Source organism: Staurois parvus, unplaced genomic scaffold, assembly GCF_062004578.1.
Source record: "Staurois parvus isolate SC_StPar_1 unplaced genomic scaffold, SC_StPar_1.0 ptg002307l, whole genome shotgun sequence".
Taxonomy (NCBI): domain Eukaryota; kingdom Metazoa; phylum Chordata; class Amphibia; order Anura; family Ranidae; genus Staurois; species Staurois parvus.
In genome coordinates this window covers 19,959-34,428 of record NW_028320103.1, presented here as the reverse complement: position 1 = coordinate 34,428, position 14,470 = coordinate 19,959, and the positions used below count along the sequence as shown (strand labels likewise).

Genomic DNA, 14,470 nt, shown 5'->3' with positions numbered 1-14,470 from the left:
TGCACATCAATCACAGGCTCCCCGCGTACTCCTTACATTAGGAACTGCTGCACAGACACCTCCTGGTTCCTGTGGGTTCATCTCACTTATTAAATCAAAGAAAACGTGTCCTTAGTTGCTGGGTGCCGCGCTGTCAGTGGTTTCTCATCTCTCAGTTCCCGCTGCCTGCAGCCTCTGCTGGAATCGATGTATCTGCCACTTTCCTGGCCGGCTCGCCAGTTGGTGACAACTCCAACGTCCAGGGTGGACCGAGCAGCAGAAAAAGTCAATGGTGCCAAGCAAGGTCTTCCAATGAATAAAGAGAAAGGGACAAAGCCCTGGCGGAGGGTAGAGAGACGCAGAGAAGGGATATCGCAATTATACCCAGGCTGGGGGATTGACAGAAATCTAAATTCAAGGGGACGCAGATGATTACACATCAGCCGGGAAGAAGGCGAGTGAGAAAAGCACCACAGGCGATGAGGTTGTTATGTAGCGGGGGGGGGGGGGCACAATACTCAATGTTATTGACAATGACAGGATGCCATTTAACTCTTTAGGGATTGTTTACACTTCCTTTGATTTTAACACGCATTAAAGCACCTACCGCTTCAACATGCATGTTGTATGTGTTTTCAGGCTTCAGTGATGCTCTTTCGAAGCTTGGCAAATTCCCTGTGTGTTGGGTTTCTATTTGTTTTAAAGGGGCCCAGTAGAACCCCAACTCAGTAATATTCTCGCTCGCCAGATCCCCAGTTCATTAGCACCCTCACTCAGCAGATTCATCCCCCCATTCAGCAGATCCCCAGCTCAACAGTACCCCCCAGCTCTGCTGATCCCTCACTCAGTATTACCCCTAGCTCTGCTGATGACCCACTCGGTAGTAGCTCCAGCTCTGCTAATCCTCCACTCAGTAGTACTCCCCAGTTCTGCTGATCCCCTGCTCAGTATTACCCCTAGCTCTGCTGATGACCCACTCGGTAGTACCTCCAGCTCTGCTAATCCTCCACTCAGTAGTACCCCCCAGTTCTGCTGATCCCTCGCTCAGTATTAACCCTAGCTCTGCTGATGAGCCACTCGGTAGTACCTCCAGCTCTGCTAATCCTCCACTCAGTAGTACCCCCCAGTTCTGCTGATCCCTCGCTCAGTATTACCCCTAGCTCTGCTGATGACCTACACGGTAGTACCTCCAGCTCTGCTGATCCTCCACTCAGTAGTACCCCCCAGTTCTGCTGATCCCTCACTCAGTATTATCCCTAGCTCTGCTGATAACCCACTCGGTAGTACCTCCAGCTCTGCTAATCCTCCACTCAGTAGTACTCCCCAGTTCTGCCGATCCCCTACTCAGTATTACCCATAGCTCTGCTTATGACCCGCTCGGTAGTACCTCCAGCTCTGCTAATCCTCCACTCAGTGGTACCCCCCAGTTCTGCTGATCCCCTGCTCAGTATTACCTCTAGCTCTGCTGATGACCTACTCGGTAATACCTCCAGCTCTGCTGATCCTACAATCAGTAGTACCCCCCAGTTCTGCTGATCCCCTGCTCAGTATTACCTCTAGCTCTGCTGATGACCTACTCGGTAATACCTCCAGCTCTGCTAATCCTCCAATCAATAGTACTCCCCAGTTCTGCTGATCCCCTGCTCAGTATTACCCCCAGGTCTGCTGATGACCCACTTGGTAGTACCTCCAGCTCTGCTGATCCCCCATTCAGTATTACCCCTAGCTCTGCTGATGCCCCACTCTGGGGTACCTCCAGCTCTACTGATACTTTACTCAGTGGTAGCCCCCAGCTCTAATGATGCCCCACTCTGGAGTACCTCCAGCTCTACTGATACTCCGCTCAGTCGTAGACCCCACATCTGGTGATCCTCCGTTCAGCAGTAGCCCACAGCTCTACAGATCCCCCACTCAGTAGTAACCCCCAGCTCTGCTCATCCTCTGGTTTGATGATACTCCTCTCTCTCCAGTTCCCACTCACCTCCCACTATATTGCTCCCATGCTCCACACTATGTGTGACATCTTCAAGTTCTGCTGATCCTCTGCGGCTTAGTCCTCTCTCTCTGGTCCCCACTCACCTTCCACTATATTTTAAATGCAAGCAGTAGAAGTATCTGAATTTGACAAGGAATCGGCCTCCTTTATAGCACGGTTTCAGTGTGAGAGGAAGGGGCAGCACAAGGAGTCAATCGGTTCATGTGCTTGTACAAAACATGCTGATAGGAGGAGGGAGCAAAGTGACAGAGGATGAGCTCATAATTATGCGGCTTTTTCTATCCCTGTCCAGTTATAGGCTGGGAGATGAGTCAAGACCATTTAAGCTCAGAGAAAGTGGGATAAATAATACTGACCACCAGAATGAGTACATCTTTTGGTGAACAAGCAGGGATAGGAAGTAATGAAAAATCTCCCAAATATGACCACAGAAAGAAATAAAGACTGACAGAAATTTTAACTTTTGTTGACCATTAAAAAAAAAAATTGTCCGAACTGTGGCTTTAGAGTAGAACTCCAGACAACATCAGATACAAATGAATAGCCTGCAGTATTCACCTTCAATCCAGAGATTTTACCTGCAGTACTTTTTTCTCCCACCAGATGTCCTCAATCTGATGACCAGATTCCAACCCACTTCCCCTGCACCCAGGTCATCCCGAACCCTCCCCAAGCCTGTAACTGGACAGTATTTAAAAATTCATTTAATAATGTATTATTGATTACAGAGCTGTATTTCTTTTTTTTTTTTTTTTTTATTTGCCTGGAGTTCAGCTTTAAGCAGAACACGGATGAAATGCGGCTGAGACAGAAGACATCCACTTATCAGTAATACTTGTTCATCACACACTGTTCTCTAGAAGTGTATTTGCAAGAAAATGAGAGTGCATGGATCCGAAGAACATGCTAAAATGTGTCTGATAAGTGATCATCACCATCCGCCGTCATGTTACACGATTTCCCAACAAGCTGAGATCGCACATGCTGGAGTGTTATATAGTGCTACCTAAGAGAGCATTCCACAGAACCGTACAATATACAGTTATCTAGGCCAAGGGGAAGAGATGAGTGTCACCTAAAGAGAACCGACACACAATCAGACCTTTTCAACACTTAGCTATAAAGAAGCATCACTGAAGGCTGCTACGTTGCCGAGAAAAGGTCCTTCAAATTCGGCTGGGAAATGGACACCTCCAGGAGCGTTGATCTCTTGGCTTCCCCGCAGCCCATACTGGTTCCTGCTGACCTGCAAGTCTGTCACGGTCAGGGGTCAGGCACGGAGACCAGTAGCTATAGCAGTAGAGAGGCTCCCACCAACTGCCAAAGGTTGGTGAAGAATGTTACTGAGGCTCCCACCAACCAGCAGGAAAGGTACACAAGCAGGTCACCCTGGTTGACGGCTCGCCTGACGTGCAGCACTAACCAGTGTTCCCCACAGCTAATGGTGGAGATGGGTTTTGTGACGTGTTAGTACCAGGTGAAGGTCCTCAGAATTGCCCCACCAGGAGGTGGGCAAGCCGGGGTCCAGTAGCAGATATAGCAGGTAGGGGTCAATCAGAAATGCAGTCAGTAAACAAACCAAAGATCAGTAAAGAGCGGTTGCAGGTTGGGGTCAAGTGGAAGCGTAGCCGAGGAACTTGCCAAAGGTTGCCAAGGAATGGTAGTGAGGCTCCCATCAACCAGTAGGAAATGTATGCAAGCAGGGCACCCTGGTGGACGGCTCACCTGACGTGCAGCACTAACCAGTGTTCCCCACAGCTAATGGTGGAGATGGGTTTTGCGGCGTGTTAGTACCAGGTCATGGTCCTCAGAATCACCCCACCAGGAGGTGGGCCAGCCGGGGTCCAGTAGCAGATATAGCAGGTAGGGGTCAATCAGAAATGCAGTCAGTAAACAAACCAAAGATCAGTAACGAGCAGTTGCAGGTTGGGATCAAGTGGAAGCGTAGCCGAGGAACTTGCCAAAGGTTGGCAAGGAATGGTACTGAGGCTCCCACCAACCAGTAGGAAAGGTACACAAGCAGGTCATCCTGGTGGACGGCTCACCTGACGTGCAGCACTAACCAGTGTTCCCCACAGCTAATGGTGGGGATTGGTTTTGCGGCGTGTTAGTACCAGGTCATGGTCCTCAGAATCGCCCCACCAGGAGGTGGGCAAGCCGGGGTCCAGTAGCAGATATAGCAGGTAGGGATCAAGCAGAAGTGCAGTCAGTAAACAAACCAAAGATCAGTAAAGAGCGGTTGCAGGTTGGGATCAAGTGGAAGCGTAGCCGAGGAACAAGCCAAAGGTTGGTAAGGAATGGTACTGAGGCTCCCACCAACCAGTAGGAAAGGTACACAAGCAGGTCATCCTGGTGGACGGCTCACCTGACGTGCAGCACTAACCAGTGTTCCCCACAGCTAATGGTGGGGATTGGTTTTGCGGCGTGTTAGTACCAGGTGAAGGTCCTCAGAATCGCCCCACCAGGAGGTGGGCAAGCCGGGGTCCAGTAGCAGATATAGCAGGTAGGGATCAAGCAGAAGTGCAGTCAGTAAACAAACCAAAGATCAGTAAAGAGCGGTTGCAGGTTGGGATCAAGTGGAAGCGTAGCCGAGGAACAAGCCAAAGGTTGGTAAGGAATGGTAGTGAAAGCCGAACAGAAAGGGGAGCCAATCTGAGTGTAGAGGGTTAATAATTTATTGGTAACATAAAGTGTGAAAACTACTCACAAAACGTAGGAAGTTAAAAAGGCATTGATAAAAATAATCCTCTGGTGAGCCGTCAGTCAGCCAGCGATGTAGTAGTGGCTTCTGGTCATTCAGGATGAACGGAGATGGAGCCGTCAGCTGTCAGTGGTGCAAAGAGTTTGAAAATGGCGCCGTTAACCAGTATGGACTGCAAGGAAGTCTGGACTTGGCGGACGACTAATGAAGTCAGGTGACGCGTTTCGAAGCGCTTGCTTCTTCTTCAGACCTGATTGGCTGAAGGGGACTCAAGTGTTTTACAGGGAAAAGACAGGACGGGGAAGGCTGATTTCACTGTGAAGAACAGCTCGAGGTGGTAGACAGGGTCAGCAGCATGGATCAGCGGATGGGAATCAGAACGCCCCTGAATATAAGCAGAGCATCACATAATAAAAACAATATGTACAATAATCTAACATGGGTCATTAACATGATTAATAAAAATGATGATAAAATATTCATGTTGGCAAATATTAAAACTGGAGCTTTGTGACCCGGGTAATAACAATAAAGGACCTTGAAGAAGGGGGAAAAAAAATAATATGGGGGGAAAGAATAGAGAAGTAATGTAATAAAAAAATAATAAATTATATAAAAAAAAGTTAACTATGAGTCATGGGACATAATACTAAAGGGACTCAATGGCATGGTATTGTGTGGACCAAATAATGATAAAACGAGTATCGAAAAATAGATAAATATATGAGAATATATATATATATATATATATATATATATATATATAGGAATGGTAGTGAAGCTACAGACGGAAGGAGTAACAACAGCAAGATATTAGCTGGAGAGAGCACAATAATCTGGCAAACAGGAAGTGTAAAGGCATGATGTAAATAGGAAGTTCATGGGAGGAGCATAGGGTTCAAGGTTCAAGAGAAAGAAGACATAAGGCAAGGTTGTCTGAGGGATCAGGCAGGGAGCTGTCCAGCAGCCAATCAGAATATTGCTGGTGCCATGAAGGTCTCCTGAAGACCTGTCAGTATATCTGCTTGCCGTACGGGATGTATCGGATGTATGGGGTACGTGATGTATGGGGTGTAAGGGATGTACAGGGTGTACGGGGTGTATGGTATGTACAGGGTGTACGGGATGTACAGAGTTTACGGAATGTGCAGGATGTTCGGGGTGTACGGGATGTATAGGGTGTACGGGGTGTGCGGGATGTACAGGGTGTACGGGATGTACGGGGTGTACGGGATGTACAGGGTGTACGGGATGTACAGGGTGTATGGGATGTACAGGGTGTACGGGATGTACAGGGTGTACGGGATGTACAGGGTGTATGGGATGTACGGGATGTACGGGGTGTACGGGATGTACGAGATGTACGGGGTGTACAGGATGTTTGGGATGTACGGGATGTACAGGGTGTAGGGGATGTACGGGGTGTACGACATGTACGGGATGTACAGGATGTTCGGGATGTACAGGGTGTACAGGATGTACGGGGTGTACAGGATGTACGGGGTGTACAGGATGTATAGGATTTACAGGATGTACGGGGTGTACGGGATGTACGGGGTGTATGGGATGTACAGGGTGTATGGGATGTACAGGGTGTACGGGATGTACGGGGTGTATGGGATGTACAGGGTGTATGGGATGTACGGGGTGTACGGGGTGTATGGGGTGTACAAGGTGTACGGGGTGTACGGGGTGTATGGGGTGTACAAGGTGTACGGGATGTACAAGGTGTACGGGATGTACAAGGTGTACGGGGTGTACAGCTGTGTACACCTGTCAGATATACTGACAGGAAGATTTATTGAACTACCACGGCCCTCCAGAGCGCTGTGCTAGTTCATTGAGAACTACACGCCGACAGCTGCTAGGGTTGTTGAGACTTGTAGTTCATTCATTCGCAGATCATTGGAAATGAATGACACGGCCGTGTGGGCGGAGCCCCGCAAGGCTGCACTGTTTTCAAAAAGTGACAGCTTGTTCGGGAAACTTTTCCCCATACATGGATCACGGGGAGCGGCTACAGTATTGGGAACATGTTATATGTTCCACACTAAAGACGGGAGGTACATGTAACATGTTCCCAAAGGTGAACTTATCCTTTAAATTTCTCTAGTCCTCCTTTAACTGTTTCAGAGTCCTCGAATTTACTGACAGCACCGCGATCCTTTCAGATTGAAAATGTCACAATGAAGAACGCTGTAAAAGGCAGAAGCAATTTTAATCTCCTTAAAAGAGGTCATTTTTATTTTTTTCCTTTTTAAAGCACAAAGAAATCACAAACAGAAAAGTATTTTTCTTGCCTTCTCACTAAATAACGCACTTAAAAATGTTAAGAGAAGCAGAAACATTTATTGAAAGCCAGACTGATAAATCTAACCGGCGCTGCAAAGAAAAGAGCGGAATTTAATCAACTCCCGGGATTCTTCCAGATACTGGAGGGGGGGGGAGATAATAGGAGCGGGGTGATTGAAAACTACTTGTGTGTAAAGTACAGAAAGTGGCATCAAGGAAATTAGAGGCCCACCAATATGGAGGGACCACCTTTGTCTCCGCCGACAGGTGGGAGGTGTCAGAAAATGGAACTTTATATACAATAATAATTCACACATGTATTCTATATGCAGCCATCTGGGGAACCTAAAGGAGGACTCCACTGAGCAACGCTTGTATCCAAACCAGCAATATATCATCGTCCCAAATGTGTACTAAGTGCCCAGTCATATCGCTGCGATTCGGAAATTGAAATGGCACCTGAAATCGAATTAAATGAATGTGAATGTCTTAACCACTTCCAGTCCGGATGCTTTCCCTCCCTTCCAGTCCGGACACTTTCCCCCCCTTCCTGTCCAGACACTCCCCCCCCCCCCTTCCTGTCCAGACACTCCCCCCCCCCCTTCCAGTCCGGACACTTTCACCCCCTTCCAGTCCGGACACTTTCACCCCCTTCCAGTCCGGACACTTTCCCCCCTTCCAGTCCGGACACTTTCCCCCCCTTCCAGTCCGGACGCTTTCCCCCCCTTCCAGTCCGGACGCTTTCCCCCCCTTCCAGTCCAGACACTTTCCCCCCCTTCCAGTCCAGACACTTTCCCCCCCTTCCAGTCCAGGCACTTTCCCCCCCTTCCAGTCCGGACACTTTCCCCCCCCTTCCAGTCCGGACACTTTCCCCCCCTTCCAGTCCGGACACTTTCACCCCCTTCCAGTCCGGACACTTTCCCCCCCTTCCAGTCCGGACACTTTCCCCCCCTTCCAGTCCGGACACTTTCACCCCCTTCCAGTCCGGACGCTTTCCCCCCCTTCCAGTCCAGACACTTTCCCCCCCTTCCAGTCCGGACCCTTTCCCCCCCTTCCAGTACGGACACTTTCCCCCCCTTCCAGTACGGACCCTTTCCCCCCCTTCCAATACGGACACTTTCCCCCCCTTCCAGTCTGGACACTTTCCCCCCTTCCAGTCCAGACACTTTCCCCCCCTTCCAGTCCGGACACTTTCCCCCCCTTCCAGTCCAGACACTTTCCCCCCTTCCAGTCCAGACACTTTCCCCCCCTTCCAGTCCGGACACTTTCCCCCCCTTCCAGTCCAGACACTTTCACCCCCCCTTCCAGTCCAGACACTTTCCCCCCCTTCCAGTCCGGACACTTTCCCCCCCTTCCAGTCCGGACACTTTCCCCCCTTCCAGTCCGGACACTTTCACCCCCTTCCTGTCCAGGCCAATTTTCAGCTTCCAGCGCTATCACACTTTGAATGACAATTGCGCGGTCATGCAACACTGTACCCATATGAACTTTTTAGCATTTTTTTAGACAGATAAAGCTTTATTTTGGTGGTATTTATTCACTGCTGGGATTTTTATTTTTTTGCTATATAAATGAAAAAGTCCAAAAATGTTGAAAAAAAGTTGCTGATCTCTAGCTCCCCGTGCCCTGTTCCTGTTTCCTGTGATTCTGACTTGTGATTTCCTGTTACCAACTCGGCTTGCTCCTGGACCTGTCTACTCTGCTTACCCCTGATCTGACCTCAGCTTGGCTTACGGATGCTCTCTCTCTCTCTCTCGCTCCTCTGTGTATGACCTCGGCTATCCCATCTGACTACGTCTGCTCTGATTCCCACCTGGTACCTGACCTTGGCTTGAACCGACTACCCAGTAAACATCTAAATCCCGGAAGGGCTTGCATACCACGCACAGGCGCCTCCTGTCTGCAGACCTATCTCCGTGCACCAGTTGTGCTTCTGAGTGGACCACCAACCAACCCTCCTACAGGCGACCTGTGCAACTTTGGGCCTGACTCCCGCTGTCCCACTCTCAGGGGCGTCCGGAACGTAGCCGCAAGAGAAGCCTTCTCTCCATTGGCCTCCATCACCAGGTACGTGATAGGTAACTTTTGCCGCACAAACTCGTGGCTGCAACATGCATACAGCCATGAGTGGTTCAAGCAAGTGAACAGAGGCAATAAAACTGCAGCTTAACCCCCTGTTTTTCCCGCCCCTCGGTGCACATGTGAACGAGCCCTAACTATCATACGTGTTTGGAGTGATTTACGAATACTGGAGCACACAGAATCTGGTGCAGCTGTGCATAGAAACCAATCAGCTGCCTTGTTTTATTGTCAAAGCATATATTTAGAAGATGAAGGTGGAAGCTGATTGGCCGCCAGGCACGACTGCACCAGATTCTGAGTGCTCCAGTTTCAGTAAATCAACCTGATGTTTTCTTATTCATTCAGCATAAATATAAAGTCTCCGAACTCATAAAACAGAGGATATGACATATTTTATGGTACCTTGCTGCCGACCCCGCTAGGCACAGTGAAGACGTACTCCAGCAGGAAGACGATGGCGAATCTGGGGTCATCGACCATTTCAGGCAGGCGTATGCGACTCCTCAATACCAGAGCGGAAGAACTGCGAGAAGACAAAGATCGTGTTATGTCACATTCACTACACATCAGCCGCAGTTCATCCGCACCTCCTATCAAAGCGCAGTCAGGTTTAAAGCTGTTACCTATCATGGGAAAGGAAAGGAAGAGACGCTATTCTGTGCCTGCCAGGCTCTTCATTTTCTGGCATTTTTCTTCTTCTTTTCCAGTAAGTCATCGTGTTTAAAAACCAAGAAATATAATCAGGTTTCAGTTTTCTTTATTCGATGAAACATAAAAGGAATTTACAGCCCAACTGAACATTCGCTTTAAATCAGCTTAAAGTGTTACTAAACCCCGGACCCCGCATTCACTGTATCCGCTCTCCCCGGACCCCGCATTCACTATATCCGCTCTCCCCGGACCCCGCATTCACTGTATCCGCTCTCCCCGGACCCCGCATTCACTGTATCCGCTCTCCCCGGACCCTGCATTCACTATATCCGCTCTCCCCGGACCCCGCATTCACTGTATCCGCTCTCCCCGGACCCCGCATTCACTGTATCCGCTCTCCCCGGACCCCGCATTCACTGTATCCGCTCTCCCCGGACCCCGCATTCACTGTATCCGCTCTCCTTGGACCCCGCATTCACTGTATCTGCTCTCCCCGGACCCCGCATTCACTGTATCCGCTCTCCCCGGACCCCGCATTCACTATATCCGCTCTCCCCGGACCCCGCATTCACTATATCCGCTCTCCCCGGACCCCGCATTCACTATATCCGCTCTCCCCGGACCCCGCATTCACTATATCCGCTCTCCCCGGACCCCGCATTCACTATATCCGCTCTCCCCGGACCCCGCATTCACTATATCCGCTCTCCCCGGACCCCGCATTCACTATATCCGCTCTCCCCGGACCCCGCATTCACTATATCCGCTCTCCCCGGACCCCGCATTCACTATATCCGCTCTCCCCGGATCCCGCATTCACTATATCCGCTCTCCCCCAACCCCGCATTCACTATATCCGCTCTCCCCGGACCCCGCATTCACTATATCCGCTCTCCCCGGATCCCGCATTCACTATATCCGCTCTCCCCCGACCCCGCATTCACTATATCCGCTCTCCCCGGACCCCGCATTCACTATATCCGCTCTCCCCGGACCCCGCATTCACTATATCCGCTCTCCCCGGACCCCGCATTCACTATATACGCTCTCCCCGGACCCCGCATTCACTATATCCGCTCTCCCCGGACCCCGCATTCAGTATATCCGCTCTCCCGGGACCCCGCATTCACTATATCCGCTCTCCCCAGACCCCACAATTTACTATATCCGCTCTCCCCGGACCCCACAATTTACTATATCCGCTCTCCCCGGACCCCGCATTCACTATATCCGCTCTCTCCAGACCCCGCATTCAGTATATCCGCTCTCCCCGGACCCCGCATTCACTATATCCGCTCTCCTCGGACCACGCATTCACTATATCCGCTCTCCCCGGACCCCACAATTTACTATATCCACTCTCCCCGGACCCTGCATTCACTATATCCGCTCTCTCCAGACCCCGCATTCACTATATCCGCTCTATTTTTTACTGTACCTGGAGTTTCACTTTAATGGATATTGTTATGGGAGTCACTTTGGGTGGGGGGCCCATGGAACACAGCTCACTTTGGAGAGGTGGGGAGACCCCTGTCTCAGCTCCCCATAACCCTCTGATTTGTAAGTCACCCTGTGCCTGTTAGGAGTACAGGGTGATCTGTCCTAATATAGGGGTGGGGGGTTGTTGATTGTTTGATGTTATGTGGTTGCATCCCATTGTTCTATTGTGTGTCTTGCTTGGGAGCAAACTATTATGGGATTTATGTGTTTATGTGTATTGGCTTGGTGGGGGGATGTCTCCAGCAGCCCTCCCTCCTGATGGGACTGTCTGTTGGTGTGTCTCTTGTTACTAAATGTAGATTGCCCCGCCCTGTGTCATTATGCAGGGAGGGGGGATTGTCCCCTGAGTGTATATATTTTGTATCTGTGTTAAAATAAACATGTCTACTTCCTGGTTTACTTCAAGCCCGGTGTCATCTAGTCTTGTATGGTCGGCTGTGGTGTCTGTTGTCGGTGTTCAGACGGGGAAGCGGTAGTCTGACGGAAGTACCCAATCGCAGTCTGGGGTCGGTTCTGTTACAGATATTCTGCCTCAATGCAAAGATGAAAACTGTAAAGGAGCAGGTTTAACAGTCTACAGTTCTCCTCAATAGACGTTTCACACAGAGCCGGCGCTATGCTTCATATCTAGGTAAAGGTGACTATAATTTCACTCCAGAAATTCAGATATGTCCCGTGTGCTCATTTCATTTATTTTGATAAACTCAAACATTTCGGCAGGCATGTTTCTGACAATATATCAGATTTCTCAGCTCATAGCTCAGACAAAGAGTGATAGGACATACCTTAGTGTCTGAGCGCTGGCCTGTCTCTTCCTCAGGCTAGTGGCAGAATTTGCCTTCACAGCTCTGCTCTCCGGTGTTACCACCACAACCTGAGGCGGCTGCACAAAACACCAACCGTTGTGGACACCAATGTGTAGTCTCCGCTCTTGGATCGAAACAGGAGTCCCACCAGCAATGAGAATTCCCTGGAAAGCAGAACAAGAGGCAGAGGGACATGCAGGATATATGAGTGTGAGACCAGACATGGAGGAAGAGTGGGAGAGAAAGAATGAGAGACAGAGAGAGACATGGAGGAAGAGGGAGGGGGAGAGAGATAAAGAGGATGGGGGAGAGAGGAAAAAAATGAGAGAGAGAGACATGGAAGAAGAGGAGAGACGTACATGGAGGAAAAGTGAGAAAGAGAGAATAAGAAAGAGGGAGAGAGAGAGATGGGAGATGAAACAGACATGGAGGGGGAGAGAGAGACATGGAGGATGAGAGAGAGACATGGAGGAAACAAGAGACAGATATGGAGGAAGCGAGAGAGAGACATGAAAGAAGAGAGAGAGACATGGAGGAAGCAAGAGAAAGACATGGAGGAAGCGAGAGAGAGACATGGAAGAAGCAAGAGAGAAACATGAAAGAAGAGAGAGAGACATGGAGGAAGCAAGAGAAAGACATGGAGGAAGCGAGAGAGAGACATGGAAGAAGCAAGAGAGAAACATGGAGGAAGTGAGAGAGAGACATGGAAGAAGAGAAAGAGAGAGACATGGAAGAAGAGGAGAGACATACATGGAGGAAAAGTGACAAAGAGAGAATGAGAGGGAAAGAAAGAGATGGAGGAAGCAGTAAGAAGTAAGAGGAAGGGAAAGAAAAAGATAAATAGGATGGTAGAGAGGAAAAGAGAGAGAGACAGCAAGAAACATTGAGGAAGTGAGAGAGAGAGACATGAAGGAAACAAGAAACAGACATGGAGGAAGCAAGAGAGAGACATGAAAGAAGACAGAGAGAGACATGGAGGAAGCAAGAGAGAGAAAGACATGGAGGAAGCAAGAGAGAGACATGGAGGAAGCAAGAGAGAAACATGGAGGAAGTGAGAGAGACACATGGAAGAAGAGAAAGAGAGAGACATGGAAGAAGAGGAGAGACATACATGGAGGAAAAGTGACAAAGAGAGAATGAGAGGGAAAGAAAGAGATGGAGGAAGCAGTAAGAAGTAAGAGGAAGGGAAAGAAAAAGATAAATAGGATGGTAGAGAGGAAAAGAGAGAGAGAGAGAGCAAGAAACATGGAGGAAGCAAGAGAGAGACATGAAAGAAGACAGAGAGAGACATGGAGGAAGCAAGAGAGAGAGAGAGACATGGAGGAAGCAAGAGAGAGAGAGACATGGAGGAAGCAAGAGAGAAACATGGAGGAAGCGAGAGAGAGACATGGAAGAAGAGAGAGAGAGAGACATGGAAGAAGAGAGAGAGAGACATGGAAGAAGAGAGAGAGAGACATGGAAGAAGAGAGAGAGAGACATGGAAGAAGAGAGAGAGACATGGAGGAAGCAAGAGAGAAACATGGAGGAAGTGAGAGAGAGACAAGGAAGAAAAGAAAGAGAGAGACATGGAAGAAGCGATAGAGAGAGACATAGAAGAAGAGGAGAGACATAGAAGAAGAGGAGAGACATACATGGAGGAAAAGTTACAAAGAGAGAATGAGAGGGAAAGAAAGAGATGGCAGATGAGAGACATACACAGAGGCAGAGATAGAGATATGAAGGATGAGAGAGAGAGAGAGAGAGAGAGAGAGACGTGGAGGAAGAGTGAGAGAGAGATAAAAAGGATGGGAGAGGAGGAGAGAGAGAGAGAGAGACATAGAGGAAAAGTGAGGGGGAGAGAGAGAAATAAAGAGGATGGGAGAGAGAAGAAAAGAAAGAGAGAGCGAGAGACGTGGAAGAAGAGTGAGACATATAGAGGAAGTGAGACAGAGACATGGAAGCATAGGAAGAGAGAAACATGGAAGAAGGAGAGACATACATGGAGGAAATATGAAAATGAGAGGGAGAGAGAGAGACATGGATGGAGAATGATAGACATGGAGGATGAGAGAGAGAGACATGGAGGATGAGAGAGAGAGACATCGAGGATGAGAAAGAGACATGGAGGATGAGAGAGAAAGACAAGGAGGAAGACAGAGAGACAAGCAGGAAGAGAAAGAGAGAGACAGAGAGAAAAACAGAGACAGAGAGAGAAGAGAGAGAGACATAAAGGATGAAAGAGAGACAAGAATGAAGTGAGAGAGAGACATGGAGGACGTGAGAGACAAGAAATAAAGAAGAGAGAGACATGGGGGAAAAAAGAGAGAGAGACATGGAGGAAATAAGAGAGAGACATGGAGGAAATAAGAGAGAGATATGGAGGAAATAGGAGAGAGAGTGACATGGAGAAAGAGAGAACAATGTCAATTAAGTGAGAAAGTGACATAGAGGGAGTGAGCGAGAGAAATTGAGGAAGAAAGGGAG

At 49.1% G+C, this 14,470-nt stretch overlaps 1 protein-coding gene across 1 annotated transcript in view; it reads right to left on the bottom strand.

Moving 5' to 3' along the window:
* LOC149431275 (nephrocystin-4-like) overlaps positions 1-14,470 on the bottom strand; it is a gene marked incomplete at both ends in the record, with an annotated part of 178,425 nt that overhangs the window by 151,921 nt on the left and 12,034 nt on the right. Inside the window, 2 exons of the mRNA XM_089665727.1 lie at positions 9,453-9,573; positions 11,987-12,171. Of these exons, the coding sequence (XP_089521853.1) occupies positions 9,453-9,573; positions 11,987-12,171 (306 nt within the window). The remainder of the gene's footprint in view (positions 1-9,452; positions 9,574-11,986; positions 12,172-14,470) is intronic.